The sequence below is a fragment of the Jatropha curcas genome, chromosome 4 (genome assembly GCF_041381405.1).
Source record: "Jatropha curcas cultivar XTBG-Jc1 chromosome 4, XTBG_Jcur_1.0, whole genome shotgun sequence".
Classification (NCBI taxonomy): Eukaryota; Viridiplantae; Streptophyta; class Magnoliopsida; order Malpighiales; family Euphorbiaceae; genus Jatropha; species Jatropha curcas.
In genome coordinates this window covers 31,778,352-31,798,481 of record NC_143154.1, presented here as the reverse complement: position 1 = coordinate 31,798,481, position 20,130 = coordinate 31,778,352, and the positions used below count along the sequence as shown (strand labels likewise).

At 35.5% G+C, this 20,130-nt stretch overlaps 4 protein-coding genes across 5 annotated transcripts; all 4 read right to left on the bottom strand.

The window, feature by feature from the left end:
* Positions 1 to 106: 106 nt before the first annotated feature.
* LOC105645643 (cellulose synthase-like protein G3) lies at positions 107 to 4,329 on the bottom strand. Its single transcript, XM_012231295.4, has 6 exons — positions 3,531 to 4,329; positions 2,524 to 2,673; positions 2,289 to 2,414; positions 1,756 to 2,205; positions 1,306 to 1,653; positions 107 to 773 (listed from the first exon to the last, which is right to left on the bottom strand). The coding sequence occupies exons 1-6, from the start codon at positions 4,122 to 4,124 to the stop codon at positions 225 to 227; spliced, it is 2,217 nt and encodes a 738-aa protein (XP_012086685.1). The 5' UTR covers positions 4,125 to 4,329; the 3' UTR covers positions 107 to 224.
* A 1,185-nt stretch (positions 4,330 to 5,514) lies between these two features.
* LOC105645642 (cellulose synthase-like protein G3) lies at positions 5,515 to 8,722 on the bottom strand. Its single transcript, XM_012231294.4, has 6 exons — positions 8,087 to 8,722; positions 7,851 to 8,000; positions 7,599 to 7,724; positions 7,050 to 7,508; positions 6,253 to 6,600; positions 5,515 to 6,180 (listed from the first exon to the last, which is right to left on the bottom strand). The coding sequence occupies exons 1-6, from the start codon at positions 8,696 to 8,698 to the stop codon at positions 5,593 to 5,595; spliced, it is 2,283 nt and encodes a 760-aa protein (XP_012086684.1). The 5' UTR covers positions 8,699 to 8,722; the 3' UTR covers positions 5,515 to 5,592.
* Positions 8,723 to 8,860: 138 nt separating this feature from the next.
* Positions 8,861 to 12,609, bottom strand: CSLG3 (cellulose synthase like G3). Of its 2 annotated transcripts, XM_012231293.4 has the most exons (6): positions 11,960 to 12,609; positions 11,376 to 11,525; positions 11,164 to 11,289; positions 10,454 to 10,903; positions 9,873 to 10,220; positions 8,861 to 9,537 (listed from the first exon to the last, which is right to left on the bottom strand). In XM_012231293.4, exons 1-6 carry the CDS (start codon positions 12,545 to 12,547, stop codon positions 8,989 to 8,991), a joined length of 2,211 nt encoding a protein of 736 aa, XP_012086683.2. In that variant the 5' UTR covers positions 12,548 to 12,609; the 3' UTR covers positions 8,861 to 8,988. The 2 variants fall into 2 exon arrangements, with proteins under 2 accessions (XP_012086683.2, XP_089577012.1); XM_089720886.1 differs by lacking the exon at positions 9,873 to 10,220.
* A 2,335-nt stretch (positions 12,610 to 14,944) lies between these two features.
* ARF9 (auxin response factor 9) lies at positions 14,945 to 19,636 on the bottom strand. Its single transcript, XM_012231296.4, has 14 exons — positions 19,139 to 19,636; positions 18,900 to 19,015; positions 18,610 to 18,705; positions 18,268 to 18,324; positions 17,977 to 18,132; positions 17,806 to 17,890; positions 17,544 to 17,634; positions 17,290 to 17,454; positions 17,082 to 17,195; positions 16,908 to 16,980; positions 16,651 to 16,804; positions 15,959 to 16,566; positions 15,691 to 15,878; positions 14,945 to 15,573 (listed from the first exon to the last, which is right to left on the bottom strand). Exons 1-14 carry the CDS (start codon positions 19,185 to 19,187, stop codon positions 15,435 to 15,437), a joined length of 2,091 nt encoding a protein of 696 aa, XP_012086686.1. The 5' UTR covers positions 19,188 to 19,636; the 3' UTR covers positions 14,945 to 15,434.
* Between the last annotated feature and the right edge of the window lie 494 nt (positions 19,637 to 20,130).

Genomic DNA, 20,130 nt, shown 5'->3' with positions numbered 1-20,130 from the left:
GTAAGGAGCTGAGCTCAAAAAAAAAAAAAAAAAAAAAAAAAATATATATATATATATATATATATTGGAGATCTCGACCAGCTAAAATTTATTAACAAGACCGTGATTGAGATAAAAAAGAAAAAAAACGCAGAGCCTGCAATTCTCTTGGATTTAGATCTACAGCCATAAACAATTACAGCGGTCCATTTTCAATAATAAATAAATAATGTCAATGGAAGATTTCACAAAATGAAAGAAGCAACTAAATAAATACAACATGTCAAAAATATGGAGACGTAAATAGTTTTGATTGGCATTTTCCCACTATCAGTTCTGAACGTTATAGCTTCATAAATTGGCCAACAATTCAAGACAGCAAAACCTGCAATAAGTATCTGCAGAAATGGTTCCTCCAAGTTACCATCTTTCAAAACTTGAAAGACGCCATGGACAAGTGAAATCAAGTTAACTAAAGCTGCCATCGTAAGAGAGACAAACATTGGAGAATGAACTCCAAACTCAAAGATGCCTTGCTCATATCTTTTACTTACTTCATCATTTACTGTTTTACTGGTCACGTTAAAACCAAAACTTGAGAGTCCTAAAGCCTTAAGCAAGAACTCAATGGACCCAAACAAGTAACATGTTAGTCCCCTTACGTGCCATATTCTTTGGTCGTTCCACCAAGATTTGGCTGACCCACCGTCCAAGACAAAGTCAAGAAAATCTTGCCCATAAGCTCCAAGAAATAAAAACAAATAGAGCAGAAACCATGGGAATTGATCTGATACCTGCATCACAAGTTTTCTATTCTAATTAATGCATATACAAATATTTGATCAGAAAGATATCTAGATAAGGAAGTTCACGTGGAGTGTCTCATCGACAGAGAAGAAAAAGTAGTTTTTGGTCTTATCAAGCGTCCACAAAAGATAGAAAAAACCGTTCCTATACCCAAGAAAAGAAAAAAAAAAAAAGAAAAAAGAAAAGTCTATGATCATTAATCATTATGGATTTGCTTAGCAGAAACAGGAAATAATTAAATTATAAGACATATTTAGTAGCATTATTAATATTTGACAACATTAACATATTCTTATAAATATATATACACATAAAAATAAACATTAAATGAAATATTTATGCAATTCGAACACCGAGCATAAAGTCTCTTTAAACACTCGAGAGAGAGCGTTTTACTGCCTTTATGACCTACCCGGTGTGAATCCAGATATTCGAGCAAATGAGTTTTGAGTTTTGAATACGAATAGTTAAAACCAAAATATATATATATATATGTTGGCAATGGGTTGTAAGAGATACCTTTGGAAAAATATAAACATTATTGAGAAGAGCTAGCTGAGGAAGGAAGGCATATGTTGTGATTGGAATTGTCCAGCTGGCCCAAAATGTTGACTGTGCATAACCTAAGGCCATTAAGGGGCCGGTTGCCTTAACACCAAAAGTAATTGGGCTGTGTTTACAAAACCCAACCTGAAGAACCCCATGGGTCCATCTCTTTTGTTGACTCAGCAAGTCAATCAAGGTAATTGGAGCATCCCCTAAAAATGCTGCCCTTTTAGGGTGGCAAAATATAGACTTCCATCCTTCACAATGCATATGAAAACCGGTTAAGAAGTCTTCAGAAAGTGATCCATACCTAAATCCTATCTGCACATTAAAGCGCCTTTGAAGCTTGAAATTTCATTATTCTAAGTAATCAAACATTAACAATGTCTTAAACATTAATTAACCAAATCATGGTTTGATTACCTTTGTGCCCCAATTAGTCTGGTTCTCATAATTGGAACTTGCAACTTGATGAGCCAGTGCCAAACTTGATTTTGATTGAAGGGGTTTGTCCACAGCATGAACTGGGTGCAACTCAGGTATCTCCGGTGCAAGTAGAGCTGATGGTCCTCCGAAGAAAACTCTTCGAGAAAAGAAACATCCAGAGCCAAGATAATGGGGGCCTTTAAGACCATCGAACCCCATTGGTTGAATCTCATATAATCGTTTATAAGCACAAGCATATATGTCGTTCTTGTTAATTCCATGGAATCTTTGAGGAAACTGAACATAACCTAATTTAGACCTAATAGCAGGATCAGGGTCACAGAAGTAACAAAGGGCAAGAAGTGGTGTTTGAGGATCATTAGAATACATATCACAATCTTGGGTCAAGACTATTGGTGCATTAGTCATGGAAGCTGAAACCCTTAACTGCAAGTAACAAGACAGGTATAGTATATATCGTGAGAATCAGCAAATTGCATTCCTAAAAATTTTATGTAAAAGAAAGATACCAGAACATTTAGGGCACCAGCTTTGAAGTGGTGCGTTGAAGTATTGCTTTTCTCTCTAGTTACATAAATGAGGTTTGGCATTTGATGACCAGTAACATCTCTGTCCTTGTTGGTATCTAATAAAACCTGAAAACAATTTTTTTTTGGTTAATTAATTATGCTTGAATTGGTTAATTTTATCGAAAAATTATTGAATTCCATGATTTTCGAGATATAAATAATGGGAAATTCGAACCTGAATAACAGTGGGATGGTCTTGTCGAGTGAATTTATCAGTCCATTTATTAAATGCCTCGTACTCTTGAGCTCCCTTGATGAATTCTTCATCAACTTTCCCTCTCTCAAGAACACGTTTTATTTTCGTTTTCAATCTTTCGTACATTATCTATGGATCAAAATCAATCAAGAAAAGGAAATAATTTTTAAATATAGATAAATGTAAACGCTAGTTGTAAATTGGTAAATAATAATATATTGAAATGATAAATCATATATAGTCTCTTTCATGCAATCTAATTAAAGATTAATGTTGTCTCCAGCAAAAACATGAATCTCTCATAGGTTATCATGTGAAATCCAGCTTCGTCTGACTCATCTTTCTATAACAATTCACTTAATTTGGTAACTTTATTTTTCTCGAGGAGCCTCAGGATAAGATATAGTATATTGGAAATTACAAAACGACACCATATTATATACCATTACATTATCAGTTACTCAGCAAGTCAAAAACTGATAATGTCCATATTCAACCTATGCAAATTGCAATAAAATTAATCTTATCCTCAAAATAAAAAACAAAGAAAAAAAAAATGTCCTACTAGAAGACAGAGAACACACAGAACAATGTGATATATAAGCGGGGCTAACCTATCTAGCCTGTTGTGTGGCCCCACTGCACCAGAAATAATTTATGGTTCATTTGTTGGTATTCTATGCTCTGTTTTGGCCATCCTGGCCTCCACTCTGTCGTGGTAGGTAGATATGATCATATAAAATAAGAAAATTTAAATTGATTGGACATTCATATTTATTATTTTTCGAAAAAATTTATATTATATTAGATAAAATTAACTGATTTAATTACTGTCTGTTTAACTAATTTTTTATTAAATTAAAAACACTAATGTTTCGACTTTATAGACTCTCAGTTTAGTTGAATTTTTATTAAATTATTATAATTTCACACTCAAAATTTAAAAGTTAAATTATCTAAATCTAAATAGATATCAGAATTCGTACCTTAATCTTTTCAGTATCTGGAGACAAAATTTGATTTGATGATTTAAAATAAGCTTCAGGACTTCTATCCATTGGGCGATTCTTCTGGCAAAATGGTAACCAATGGCTGGCAAATCTAGCCGCCTCCATTAAAGCAAAGAGAGTCAAGGCTGAGCCACCATCATCAGATACATACACAGAAACCTTCTCCACTGGATAATCATAAGCCATTACTGATAAAGCTGTATTCACTAGACTTATTGGCGGCTCTTTATATGGATCTGCAGTACATATAAACACGTCTAAACCTGGATAATCGTTTCTTTTCAAAACTTTCTTCAAATTTTCTGGGAATTGTTGTCGATAGACTGGATACATGCGAGTGGACTGCGTGTTGATCCACATGAAGGCAAGAATTAGATCAGAGATTAACAAAATGAGAGTTATGGAGAAAGAGACGATGGTTTTGGAGTAAAGAAGAGATATGAGATGGTGATAGAGTAGAGCAAGAATGGCACAAGCGTAGACTGAAGCAAATACACGGTTGAAGGTTGTTTGAGGCATGGATCTAACTGTGTGAAGAGGAAGAGGAGGTGCCTTGGTTTTAGCCTCCATTGTTATCGATCCCAAGATTAATAGCGCTTGGAATTTATTTTGGACATGTCTATTTATATTGAAATGACGAAGATAACTGCAAATGATGTCTAGCGGAGATGGCTAAGGATGATGACCTGGTATCTAAGTGGAGAGACTGTAAAATGTACATTAAAAAAAAAATAATGAAGACCGAGTAGATTGGCTTCTAACTCTACTTATTGATAATGCGAAGTCTGATGTTTTTCTTGGGAAGTCAAAGTCGTGCACTATTAATATTTTTATAAGAATGTTAGCGGAGAATTCAGTTTTGGAAATTTTTAAAATAAAAATTAAATTAATCCGAATAATGTATAAAATTGAATAAAATTAAATCAATTTGGTTTGATTTGGTTTTGACTATTTTAGACAGATCTAAATTTATTATTTAGATGTAATAAAAATTAAATCAAGTTGAAAATGAAAATTAAACTGAATTTTTAAAATGTTAAACTGAATGAAATTAAACCGGCTTCATTCAATTTGTTTTTTTATCATTTGGGTTTCTCATAAATTAATTTTTCTTCTTTCATTCCACATATACATAATACAGACAATTCAAAACTGTAAGAAATCATAGTTTTAATTGTAATAAAAAATTCAAAAGAAATTATCTGTTTTTATCTAATTGTCGGATCTATAATAAAACTTCAAAAAAGAACCTTCTTTAAACTTCAAAAAAAAAAAAAAAAAAAAAAAGGAAAATTTTGCATTTTGGCAGCTGGCCAGCACCCACTTAATTAAAGTAATGTCTTTATCTTTTAACTAAGGATTAGACTAATCCCATTTAAGCATTAACGTTGAAAGAAGAATCACAGCCGGAATGGAAATAATCGAACTTCCACTTTTTCCTCCACCTCAAAGAATCTTCCCTAGCCCTAAAGAAAATGGCAAGACAAGAGTCTTTACTATTTTAGAAAAATCTAATGTGAGGTAGGCCAATTCTCCCGAGGGGGATAACTTTCCATATGACTATTTAAATAAGGAGTCAGTCTAGTGGGTGGTCATCCTAGTTATAATTACTGGTTAATTTTAATGAATTATAGTATTCGGTAATATAATATTTATTTTAATTTTTAAAGTGTGAAACTTTATCTTGGTTAACGTTTAGAGTTTTATAATTTTTTTATGATACTTATACTTATCACTTATCTTTATTTTGTTCTATTTTTATTTTTTTTTTTGTCGTTTATATTAAACAGTTAATCAAATAGTTAATTGTATCCAACATTTTATTCTAAACCGCTATATAAATAGCTAATATCCACAGTAAAACAACTAACGGCTATTAAAACAGCAAATAGTTACTGGAACAACTAAAACTGCCGACTCACCTTATTTTTTAAGTACATTTTTACTTTATATAAAAAAATAAAAAAAGGAATACTTAGAATTTCATTTATTTATATAGATATGCATATATAATTAAAATTTAAATATCAAAGCATATTCAGGGCATATCCTTCAAAATCAAAACAAACCCATTTGACTTGAGAATGGAAGATGTCACTAGATAAAGACAACATGCCAAAAACGTAGCCATAATTGTAGTTTTGATTGGCATTTTTCCACTATCAGTCCTGAACATTATAGCTTCATAAGTTGGCCAATAATTCAAAGCAGCCAGACCTGCAATAACTATCTGCATAAATGGTTCCTCCAAGTTGCCATCTCTGAAAACTTGAAATGAGCCATGGATAAGTGAAGCCAAGTTAACTAAAGCCGCCATCGTAAGAGAGACAAACATTGGAGAATGAACTCCAAACTCAAAGATGCCTTGCTCATATCTCTTGCTTACTTCAGAATCAACTGTTTTGCTTGTCACATTAAAACCAAAGCTTGAAATTCCTACAGTCTTAAGCAAGAACTCAATGAAACCAAACAATTGACATGTTAGTCCCCTTATGTGCCATATTCTCTGATCACTCCACCAAGCTTTGAACGACACCCCGACGAACATAAAGTCGATAAAATCTTGTCCATAAGCTCCAAGAAATAGAAACAAATAGAGCAGAAACCATGGGAATTGTTCTGATACCTGCTCAAGAAAATGTATATGAATTACTATTTGGATTATTGTTATATCGTCAGGAATGAGTTTAGGGTATACCTTTGGGAATATGTAGACTTTATTGAGAAGGGTTAGTTGAGGAAGGAAATTATACACTGTGATTGGGATTGACCAGATGCCCCAAAAGAAGTAGTGTCCATAACCTAAAGCCATGAAAGGACTAATAGCTCGAATCCCAAATGTTATTGGGCAATATTTAGAAAATCCGACCTGAAGAAGACCAAATGTCCATCTTTTCTGTTGGTTCAATACTTCAATCAAGGTGGTAGGAGAGTCACCAAGAAATGCTGCCCTTTTAGGGTGGCAGAATATTGATTTCCATCCCTCTGATTGCATTCTATAACTCGTGAAATTATCCTCTGCTAGTGATCCATATCTGAATCCTATCTGCATGTTATAACACAGTAAATTGCAATATTTTTATTAGGTTAAATCTCAAAGACTAATCAGTGATTTTACTGAAGAGTAGAGATGCGATCAAAATCTCATTAAAATTTCAGAAACTAAGTAGTTATTTATTCAAAATAACTATTTGCTCAAAATAAAATAGTTTTTGGATCATCTCTTTGTTTTTCTAATTTCATTATAGATTAGACGGGTCGAAATAGCATTAATATTCAAGCAACAAAATAGGAAAATCCTTTTTTAGCTCACCAAATTAGTGAAAATAATAGTTGAGAGAACTCAAACTCGTGACCTCTCTGTCTCTATCCTCATTTTCGAGGAAAAAAACAGCTAATATACAATCAGTAATATAGTATTTGTTGGCCCTACAAATAGAAAAATAAATAAGACTGTATTGATTTGAAAATTACTTCACAGGCTAAATTAATTACCTTTTCGCCCCAATTGGTGTTGTGGGTCTCAAAATGGCAAGTTGCAACTTGATGAGCCAAAGCGAAGATTGATTGGGATTGGAGGGTTTTGTCCACAACATGCTGTGGGTCCAACTCAGGAATCTGCGGTGAAATTAGGTTCGATGGACCTCCAAATAGAGCTCTTCTATTAAAGAAACATCCGGTTCCAATGTAATTGGGGCCCATCAAACCATCAAACCCCATTGGTGATAGAACAGCCATTCTTGTACACATACAACCATAAATGTCGTTTTTGTTAATTCCACTGAATCGTTGAGGAAATTGGAAATACCCTAATCTTGATCTGCACTCAGGGTCGAGGTCAGGGTCGCAGAGGTAACACAGGACTCGGAGTGGCGTTTTTGGATCATTAGATAAAGTGTCACAGTCTAGCGTCAATATTATTGGTGAATTTGTCATTACAGCTGATACCCTTATCTGCAATTACCACCAAAAACGAGAAACTACACGTCGATTGAATAGACATAAATCAAATTTTGTCCTGGTTTTTATAGGAAAGGAATATACCAGGACGTTCAGGGCACCAGCTTTGAAGTGATGGGGTGATGTCTTGCTTTTCTGTCTAGAGACATAGATTAGGTTTGGCATCTGCTGGCCACTGACGTCTGTGTTCTTGCTATTATCTAACACAACCTGCTCAAACCTTTATATTTTCGTAAACCAGGAAGAGAAAAAAGAATTACCCAGCACACAGAACATAACTTAGAATTAATTCAATAAAATATATGTGTTCCTAGTTTAAGATATGATCTGGGTTACCTGAATGATGGTGGGATGATCCTGTCGTGTGAAGTTATCAGTCCATTTATTGAAAGCTTCACGCTCTTGATGTCCACTTAAGAGCTCATCATCAATTTTTCCTCTTTCAAGAACTTGTTCTATTTTTAATTTCATGCTTTCGTACATATCCTGTGCAAAATAAATACAAGAAAACTTGGATCAAAGATTCAAAATAATTCTTAAATAAGAAATTATCACTATAAATTAAAACTCACTTTAATCTTGTCAAACTCTGAGGAACTACAAGGTTGATTTGATTGGAAATATGCTTCAGGGCCCCTATCTACTAAGTTGTTCTTCTGGCAAAACGGTAACCAGTGGCTAGCAAATTTAGCTGCTTCCATTAAAGCAAAGAGAGTCAAGGCTGAGCCTCCATCATCTGAAACATACACAGAAATCTTCTCTGTTGGATAATCATACGCCATTACTGATAAAGCTGTGTTCGCTAAACTTATTGGGGGCTCCTTATATGGATCTGCAGTGCATATAAACACGTCTAAAGCTGGATAATCGCTTTCTTTCATGACTTTCTTCAAGTTTTCAGGGAATTGTTGTCGATGGACAGGGCGCATGCGAAGAGACTCTGTATTGATCCACATAAAAGCAAGAATGAGATCGGAGATGAACAAGATGAGGGTTACAGAGAAAGAGAAGAGGGTTTTGGAGTAAAGAAGAGTAGTGATATGGTGATAGAACAGAGCTAGGATGGCACAGGCGAAAATTGGAGCAAAAATATGGTTGAAGGTTGTTTGGGGCATAGGCTTAACAGTATGAAGACGGGATGGATTAGTGGTGGTGGTGCTGGTGCTGCCTCTCAGACCCTCCATAGCTGTTTCTGGTTATACTTTCATGTGCTTTGGCCAATCTTTAGGGCCTGTGATGCCAAAAATATTCAATATTTTCTTTGAAAAAGATAAAAAAAGCCATATTCAATACAACTATTATAATCTTGGTTTGTACAAATCTTGGTATGCATAAACTCACATGAATTAGAAATATAAATTTTTATTACAAATACCCTAAAATAAGCAAGAAAAGGAGGAAAATCGAAAAATCATAATCATCATAATTAATATAATTTATTGTACACTGGAGCCAATCACTGTTGATGCTTTCTTCAGTTGAAAATGATAGAAGCCCCTACATAAAGACAAGATGCCCAAAATGTAGCAATGAGAGTAGTTTTTAGTGGCATTTTCCCACTATCGGTCCTGAACGCTATAGCTTCATAAATTGGCCAACAATTCAAAACAGCAAAACCCGCAAGAAGCAACTGCAAAAATGATTCCTCCAAGTTGCCATCTTTGAAAACTTGAAACAGGCCACGGAAAAGTGAAATCAAGTTGACGAAAGCTGCCATTGTAAAATAGACAAACATTGGAGAATGGATTCCAAATTCAAAGATGTGTTGCTCGTATCTTTTGCTTACTTCATCGTCTACTGTTTTGCTTGTCAAGTTGAAGCCAAATCTTGAAATTCCGAGAGTCTTGAGCAAGAACTCTATGGAACCATACAAATGACAGGTTAGACCCCTTATGAGCCAAATTCTTTGATCATTCCACCAAGATTGGAACCACCCACCAACGGATAGGAAGTCAACAAAATCTTGACCATAAGCTCCAAGAAATAGAAACACGTAAAGGAGAAACCATGGAAGTTCTGATGCCTGCACCATCACATTGCACGTTTCAGTTCTAATCAGGAAAAAAGGCACGTGAAAAATAAATTCTATTACGGTTGATATGGAATTCTTGTAATTGTTTTATTTCGTTTAATTTTTCACATTTGAAATTTATTATTTGGTATCTTAAAACACAACAATAAATTGTCAAAACAAAGAAAAATCACAAAATTTTGATTTTTGTTTCTTTTGTTAGCTCGATTGATCATGAAATAATTTTTTAATTTACAAAAATAGAAACCAAGATAAAGATGTAACTGTCTAGATTTAAGATGTAATCTATATTAAACCATACTCATATAATTAAGCTTAGGACTTACCTTTGGAAATATATATACTTTGTTGACAAGTGCTAGTTGCGGAAGGAAAGCGTAAGTGATGATTGGTAATGACCAAGTGGGCCAAAATACATACTGTCCATAACCTAAGCCCATTAAAGGGCCCATAGACTTAACTCCAAATGTAATTGGGTTATATTTAGAGAATGCGACCTCAAGAAGCCCAATTGCCCATCTCTTTTGTTGGTTCAACAGGTCAACCAAACAGACAGGAGCATGACCAAAAAAGGCTGCCCTTTTAGGTCTACAGAATATTGACTTCCATCCTTGGCATTGCAACCTATACCCTGTATAGAAGTCCTCAACCAGAGACCCATATCTAAATCCTATCTGCAAGTTATAACAGCAAGGGAAAGAATTATTTACACTCCGTGTATGATCCCATTTAAACACAGATTAGTTATAAACGGTATTTTGATTTAAATAAGAGTATTTCTGACTATATATTAAAAAAAAAAAAGATAAAATAATAACATTTTTTGAAAAAAAAACTTTTTTTTATTAGCTTGGTCCCATACCCTAAATTCAATATGAAATGTAATGTACATTAGTTCATGACCTACCTCGGAACCCCATTGAGTCGGGTTCTCATAGTCACAGCTTGCAACTTGATGAGCCAATGACAAAACTGATTGGGATTGGAGGGGTTTGTGAACCACATGACATGGGCCTAGCTCAGGTATCTCTGGAAGAACTGGTTTTGATGGGCTACCAAACAGAGCTTTTCGAGAAAAGAAGCATCCAGTACCAACATAATTTGGGCCCAACAGCCCGTCAAATCCCATTGATTGGATTTCGAAGAGACGTTTAAATGCACAAGCATAGATGTCGTTCTTGTTGATTCCTTGAAATATTTGAGGAAACTGAACATAGGCTAAGTTGGACCTAAATGCAGGATCAGGGTCACAAAAATAACAGAGAGCACGGAGTGGTGTTTGGGGATCGTTAGAGTACATGTCACAATCTTGTGTTAGAATAATAGGTGCATTGGTCATGGCAGCTGATACTCTCACCTGCAAAAAAACAAACCATACAAAATCAACTTTTGCATTATTAAAGATTTCTTTTTTTGGTACATTGTGTGGTATCCCGATGGTCACCAATCCATGTCAGTTTAATTGTCCGCGCTCGGGACCACTAGAGTTAAATGCTTCTACGTGAGGTTATTGTCACTGAAGATAGAATCTTGGTCTAATTCTCAGGTATCTCAGCCGCTTACCTGAAACTCAACCTCATGGACTGTATTATAAAGATTTTAAAGCATAAAACCTACCAGAACATTGAGAGCACCAGCTTTAAAGTGATGAGGCGACGTTTTGCTTTTCTGCCTAGAGACATAGATGAGGTTTGGCATTTGAAGGCCAGTAATATCTCTGTTCTTGCTATTATCTAACAGAACCTGCATGTCACAATTTTTATTACTATATTTCAATCGTGTTAAAAAACAAACAAAAAGAAAAGAAAAATTCCAATAAGAATAGAAACCTGAATGACAGTAGGATGGTCTTTTCTTGTGAATTTATCAGTCCAGTTGTCGAAGGCATGTTTCTCTTGGGGTCCATTTATGTAGTGATCTTCAACTTTTCCTCTCTCAACCACAGTTTCTATCTTAAACTTCATGCTTTCGTACATCGTCTGTGCAATTTGCAACAAATTAATGAAGTTAAAAATTAAATTTTAAAAGGGAAATGTTCTTTTTTTACAAACAGACAACTATGCTTACATCTGAGATTGTTACCATATCTAAATCATTAATTTCTACGGATGTCCGGTGCTTTTACTAGATATTTCTTAATTTTACAGTTTCTATCTTAAAAATTTTCTTAATTCCTACAAAGAAATGTCAGCAAAAATGACACTATATGTATACCGACTGAAAAGTCCAGCTTGATGACCTAATAAAACTATAAGCACATCCGCTTGATGCTTATCAGGAACAAAAGCACTAATATAAATGGCTGACACTTGCAGGTGGAAAATGAATAGAATGATTGATGAATAATACAGCTAAAACATGGGCATTATTATAGATAAACAATAATCAAGAACAATCTAAGAAAGTTACTTACCTTAATTTTCTCAGTTTCTGAGGAAAAAGATTGATTTGATTTGAAATATGCATCAGGGCTTCTCTCTAATACGTTATTCTCCTCACAAAACGGTAACCAGTGGTTAGCAAACTTAGCTGCCTCCATTAAAGCAAATAGAGTCAAGGCTGAGCCACCATCATCTGAAACATACACAGAAATCTTGTCTCTTGGATAACTATAACCCATTACTGATAAAGCTGTGCTTACTACACTTATTGGTGGCTCTTTATAAGGATCTGCAGTGCATATAAACACGTCTATATTTGGATATTCGCTTCTTTTCATGTTCTTCTCTAAGTTTTCAAGAAATTGTTGACGATGAACAGGGCGCATGCGAAGAGCCTGCGTGCTGGCCCACATGAAAGCAAGAACTAGATCAGCGACAAACATGGTTAAAGTTACATAAAAAGAGACGGTGGTGGTGGAGTAGAATAGGGTTTTTGTGTGGTAACAGAGTAGAGCTACGATGGCACAAGCATAAACTAGGGCAAAAATACGGTTGAAGTTTGTTTGAGGCATAGGTTTAACGGTGTGAAGAGGAAATGCATGGTCTCTCAGTTCCTCCATAGTTCTTGAATGGTGCTATATTTCTAAGATCGAGTGATAAAAGGTGCATATATGTTTGGTCACTTCTATTTTATATACATGAAGTAAGATTTTGATTAAGTTAAATATTATTTTAATGTTTAAACAGATGTTTTATTAGTGAGCAAATTGAATTGTACTACTGAATTAATTAGAAGTAATTAATTAATTATTGATACATCAAATTGATTTTTATCTTGGAAGCATTAGGGGACATTAAAGATGGAATTAAATAAAACTCAAGAAAGTTACGACAGTTATGAAAATGACAAGAAAATTCCCTCCAACCAATCACATCCTTACAATGAATTGAACAGATTTAATGGAAGATATAGGAGAAAAATGATTCTCAATATATTAACAATGACGGGTACAAAATGATATGCTTTGAGCTCAATGAGAATGGAGACTTTTTATATACAGTTGTTGCTATTGTAAAATTTTCTAATCTAACTAAATTGCCGAGTCCCATGAGTTGTATGTTTGATGCCAAAAATAAATTACAAGTTCATCAAAAATAAATTAAAACTAAGCATGACAGTGATATAATTTACACCCCTCAAGATGGAGTTGGAGAAAAATCTACTAATCCCAGCCTGGACAAAAGAAAAAAAAAGGATGAAGAGGGTAAAGACTTTGCGAAAGATATCTGCGAGTTGTAAAGCTGATAAAACATGAGCAGTCTTAATGAATCCACAAAGCAACTGATTTCGCACTATATGGCAATCAATATCGATATGTATAGTCCTCTCGTGAAAGACCGGATTTGCCGCTATATGTAAAGCTACTTTATTATCACAATACAATGGAATAGGAAGATGTAAAGGAAGCTGCAAGTCTTTAAGGATGTATAAAATCAGCTGTCATTCACATACAGTTGAGGCCATGCTACGATACTCTGCTTCTGCGGAGGACTTACTCACAGTAGGTTGTTTTTTTTATTTCCATGAGATGAGTGATGAACCAAGAAAAATACAATAATCAGTTAAAGATCGAACATGAGCAGCATGATCTAAACCAGCAAGAGATGAGATCTGAAATAAATTTCCTTTGTGAAATATACATTCGCATATCAGAACTAACTATTTCAATCCTCAAGTATTTAGCATAGCCAATATCTTTGATTGTGAATTTAGAATGAAGGAATTGTTTAACTGCAATAATAAGCTCTTCATTTGGTCCGGTTAGTAAGACATCATCAACATATACCAAGAGGGCTAAAAGATTAGCTCCTTCACTCATTGTAAACAAACAATGATCATGAGTGGATTGATGAAAACCATAGGATTTCAAGTAGCAGTGAATTCTTTATTCCATTACCTACCTGCCTGTTTCAACCCCTAGAGAGATTTAAGCAATCGACAAACTTGGCCAGGTTTGGCAACTAAATAACCCTCTAGTGGACTCATATATATCTCCTCATCAATAAAACCATGTAAATAAGCATTATTTATATCAAGTTGGTGTAAAGGCCATACCTCTGCATTAACTACTGCAAGTAGCAGTCTATTTGTGACTAATTTTGCAACCCAAGAGTATGTGTCATTATAATCGAGGCCAAGAAGTTGGTTGTAGCCCTTGGCTACCAATCTAGTTTTATATTTGTCAAGAGAACCATCTGAGTTGTATTTAACCCAAAAAATGCATTCACAACCTATAGGTTTCTTTCCATGAGGTAGATCAGTAAGGGACCAACTATTACTTTTTTTTTTTTTTTTCCAAAGCTTCAAGCTCCTTTTGCATAGCTTGAACTCAATTGGCATCTTGCGTAGCCTGTTGATAAGTACTTGGTTCATAGATTTTTCATTAGTACCTGCAGAAGTAGCAACAGATATATTGCTATTGTGGGTAACATTGGCTACAAAATCATTCAGCCAAGAGGGTCCATGTGTAGGTCTAATGCTTCTGCGTGATAAAGGTGGTGGATGAGATGGTGTTTGCGGTGATGTGAATGAATTATCAGATGAATCTTTATAATAATTAAAAAAGCAAAAAAATAATTTTAATAATAAAAATAATTTTATCAATTAAAAAATTAAAATTTTTTTTGTCAAAATTAAACCATATTTTTGTTATAATAAGAGAATTAATTGCTCTTTTAATCTCTTTATAAAAACGTTAAACGACTTACATTTTGAGATTTTTTAGATAGTTTAACTTATATTTTGAGATTTTAAAAGAGAGAGCAGATCGCAATAAATAAAATATGAAAAACAAACATTCAAGAACTGAAAATCAGGAACATGTAATAATTTCCCCCCCAAAAAATTTTCAGCAATTGGGCCACCACAAGACACCAGCCATGGGGAAAGCTGCAGAGAAAAAGAAATGGGTCATGGGAGTTGAATGTTAACCTCCTCCACCTCAAAAAAGTTGGCATTGTTTAGATGATCATTATTATTGGGTAGAGACCAGTGATAAAATAATAATCCCAGTACAATGGAGCTGGCATTGCAACTTCTTGCATTAAAAATTCCATTCTAGAAACCAAAAAGAAAAAAAAAAAAAATTACATTGCCAAAACACAAAATATTTACAGACACAAGAAACATATACCCCTTCAACCCCCACTACTAGCAATTGCCAAAAAAATGTACAGACTAGCCCCTACAAGGTTTAATTTCCACTACTCCTTAGAGACCCACCCAGTCAATAACTATCTTTTAGAATGTCCTTTCAGTAGTTAGCTCTGAAAAACTGAGCCTTACTAATTAGCCAGTGTTCCTTCCTTCTCTCCAACCATCCTCCAGAGTCCAAATACAAACGCTAAATGCCTCTACTTATCCCCGGAACCAAACAACAAAAGCAAGCATAAAAGTAAATTAAAAATGACAAAAATGAAAAAGGCAGAAACAGATTGCTCCATGTTTCAGTTATCAGCTGTTTCTGAACTTAATACAGTCCCTTCACCTTCGAGGGAAAACACGGGGAGTTTGCTTCCAGGAGTCATTTTCTTCACATCCTGACTTGAGCATATAAAGATTCTTCTCACCATGTTACAGAATTCACTGAAATTAGAGCACAAGCAAACAATATGCATCCGTCACATACAGCAATTGATAACATGCCTAATGTTTTAGCATGAATTCTAATATTTTGTGATTAGTAATAATAGAGATACTTACGGCCATGGATCATCACCAACAAGCATCATATCTCCTTCATCATCTGTATATACGATTTCCCACTTATCCCGAGGGTGAAGCTGCCCCTTAATGTCAAACATGTCCTCCAACTCATCTAAAAGCTGATCATACCCTTTTATCATGCTCAAGTCAATGGCCCGACCAACAGCAACTCCCTGCATCTGAACCTGTTGACACCAAAACTTTATTTTCATGATAAATCTTCAGAAGGACCTTGAACCTCAAAAATATACATTTGTTATAATACCTTGGTGCGACTTCTTGTGGAAGCTGAACTTTGCCTGCTCTGAACATCTTTTGGTGATACTTGCAACTCTTCAGATTTCTTTTCTTTAGAAACATCAGATTTTTGGTCAGAATCAGATGCTGACAAGGTACTCATAACATGCCCTTCAATAGTACCGCTGGACACACTCGCTGGATGTGCAGGCGTCTTCTCAATAGGAAGTGAGCTTGTGGAGTGATTTATGAGCTCAATGCCAAATAATCGGTAACTTGTAGTTCCCTCAGATTTTCTCCCTTTCTCTATTGGTTCTAGAATTGGGTCATTCTTGAACTTTGCTGACTGGGGAGTTGAATAGCCTGAGACAACAGGCCAGTTTGAGACGCTTTTGCTATCCTCTGTTGCTTCCTGAAACAGATGCTGAGAAACGTTCACACGAGGAGAAGATAGCCAACCCCCCTCGGTTGGCGATCTAGATATAGAGTTGCTATGGCTGTTAATATCTGATTGCTTATGATGCCATATCATATGATTTTCATTTCGTTTGCATTCAGCAGTAACACTTAATTGGGTTAAATCATGGGACTGTGTCAATCGAGAATTCCAAGGTGGCGATGCAGTTGAAGATAAATCTACAATATGAAAGGTTGATAATGATAAGTTAGAAATGAGCAACATATTTGTAAACAAAAATGAATACAACAATTCTTATATACCAAGGGTGTGAACTTCAACCAGTGGCCTGGGCCTTTTGTTTTTCACTGCAACCGGTTGAGTCATGCTTGGTGGCACTGAAGCTGCAAATGGTTCTATTTCCCATGGAGAAACTCTATCAGGCCTAGGAATAGATGCAGGCTCATCCCATTGAACCTGGTAAAAAGAGAATAGAACAACAGATTATTAGTGAGGTGAAAATAAGCATAAATTTTTAAATAAAGGAGAGAGAATAAAAAATAGGATCATATTTTTTTACTTTCAAGTGGCGCCACTTGGAATCAACCCAGTGGGGAGAAAAATCTTCAACTCCAACAATTGTTCCTGAAAACCTGATCAATCAGCAAACAACAAAACTATAAATTTCCAGAGTTTTTCTTTACCAATTCAGCAGTGATTTTAAACAACCAGAAGCTTATCTGTGTCTTCCTACCTTCTCTCAGGAGAATCCTCGCCTTCAAACCTCATCTTAAATCTCATTCCCACTGCAAACTTATTGTTAACAGCATCTAAATATTTGTTCAAGCTTATAATGAACTGGCTGGTCCTGATAAATTACACGAACGGAAGATAAAGTGAATAAAATACACAAAAAACAACAGCCAATCAAAACCTTTTTTAAAAGAAAGTCACTTTTTTACCTTGGCTTGTAATAGACCACAAAAAGAGTTTGAGTTGAAACAGCATGAGATGCTGTTGCTAAGACTCCAAGGTGCATACTCTGACTTGAAATCACAGATGATGGCATACTACTCTGTTGACGAGCAACACGTCTCACTCCAACACGCAGCTCCCCATTCTCTCCCCTGAGTAGTTAATATTAATTAATAAGAGCCCTGTCATTTGTATCACAGAAAAGAAGATAGAAGAGAGGAGCAGAAAACTAATTCAGTACCTGAGGAAAACAAATGAATCCCCAGCTACCAATCTCTTAGAAGTAACAAAAGTACTCCAACCAGTCGTAAGCAAGTGCCTCCGTGGTTGCCCTGCCCATTTTGTACAAGATCAAAAAATGGCCGAACAATCCCAAATAGCACAAATCCGTATTAGATGGAAAAGGCAGGGGAAGGGGAAGGGGACGAGGGAAATTCTTGCTTAACTTAAAATAATGTTCTCATCACTAGGAAATGCAAAAAAAAGACAGGAAAACTCTTTACCTCTGAATATATGCTTAAACCGCCATTCATAACCATGAAGATCCTTAGCAACCAACTCCTGAGTTGGTGTTGGCAGGGTCATGTCCTGAAGTACATCCATATATGAAATCAGCATAATGAATATACTGACATCAAATGGATGACGAAACAAAGTAGAACAAACAAAATTACCAGCTGTGGAAGGCATTCGGTTGCATGTTTACGAAGAACGGAAAAACCTCCATGAGTGCTTGTATCAGAGGCAGTTAACACCTTACAGAATGAGTGAACTGTAGGACGTCTTGATGGCTCAGTTGGGCATGGATCAGGACTAGTAGGCTCAGGTTGCTACAACGTAATTTAAAGACATCAAAATTAAATTAAGCCCTAACATCATCGAAATATGTGCAGCCTAACCACAGCATATTAGAAATAGAAAGAAAGAGCATATTAGAAATAGAAAGAAAGAAAATTGGTTCTCACATCAGGTTCTGGCAGCAGAGTAATTTGCGCGTACACCTCATCCGTTTCTTGCTCCGCCTTCACAAACAGGACATAGAGATATAAACTCCATCAAAACAAACCCATTTGATAATTGAACTTAATGGTCTCATTCAATCCCTAAGATAATCGATTAATTCATCTAGTGATCTCATATGGCCAAGCTGGCAACTAAGGGTTTTAGCTCAATTAAGTTCATCAATCCCATAAAAATCTAACAGGTGGGATCCAGTACTCTATTTTCTCAGCATATATATATATATATATATATATATATATACACATAAACAAAACAAAGGAAACTAAGACGGGAGAGTGAAATACCAGTAGCTGAATATGAATGACACGACAGAGGATCTTCGATGGCAAATTAAACAACGGAACCCTCTGATTCAACTCCTGATTTGTTGATGCTTCCAACTACACCACCCAAAAATAGGAACATTTTAAAATTCCCAGCCAAAATAGAACATATCCACTAATAGAAACCAACCCCAGATTCATAATTTCTTTAACTCAAATAAACCATAAACGCTCGTTCAAAACTCATATCAGAAAAATAAAAATATTTCATCAAAACCAAGAAAAAAAGAAAGAAATAATTCACATCTTGCCTGTTCCATATGACCCTGTGGAAAATAGAACACTCTCTCCCCATTGCGAGGAACATCCACAAGTGGGCCAGCACATGCCTTCCATAGGTCGGTATACAGATCATCCCCGCCCCCACCTGAAACCCAGAAATGAAAATTCTCAACATTCTCCCGTATAGCAAAACATTTTTTTTCCGAGAAACAAACAGTGGAGGAAAGAAAAATTCAAATCAAAATCAACTAATCGTTTCATGCTTCACCTTCATTGTTTGCCTGAGAAAACGACCCACCTCGATTCGCAGCCATCATTTTTGAACCAAAGCTCACCAAGTCAACACCAAAAGGAAAGCCACCAAATAAATTCAACGCCCACAAGATAAAAAAAAATGGAAATTCTCTTTATACCTTTAATTCACCTCATTATTACACACTTAAATCCCCAAAATAAACCTCAATAATAACAATAATTATTATTAACAAGCCGTTAAATACCGCTTTATGATACAAAGTCTCCGACTTTTCCCCTACTATAACACCCGTTACTTTCTATTTCTGTCTTAGTAACAATCCCGAGATCCAAACCCGTAACGCAAAACCACTTCAACCGTTACAAAACCACTCTTCCCAACTCGTAAAACCACTCTCTCTCTCTCTCTCTCTCTCTCTCTCTCTAAAAATATTTATTTCCCTCTGGACAAGTATCAAACATAAAACGCCGTTACAAGGAATCCCCACAAAACCGCTTCGCGCGCGTCTTATATTACGCGACTTTCCTGCTTTAACTGTATCCCTCTCCTATTTGTCTGCTTTATTGTAATGTAACGCTAACCTGACTAACCGTAGTTAGAGATTAACCGGAGGGAGAAGTTAACGGGACGGCTCGCATAAACGAAAAAAAAAAATGAGTCAAACTTAGGGATGACTGCCGTGAGATAACGTCAGGCTGGTTTGAAGATGATTGGTTAAACGCATGGAGACTTGGGATGCGTGAAGCTAGGGTTAACGGAAGTATAAGAGGTGGACTGGCGTTACCGTTAAGTGCCGTCTCTTTCGTTGTCTGCTTCGAAGCAGGCAACAGGAGTGGCTCGAGTTAACCCGGCAGAATTTTGGGAATTATAGTGTGCAATTTTTTCAGTTTTTATTTATGAATCAACTTTGACCTAGGGGGGAGTGATTATTACGGGGTTTTGCCATTGGAAGAGTGTGGGACCCATACAACACGTGGGATGTGACGGATGTCATGGTGTTGTAG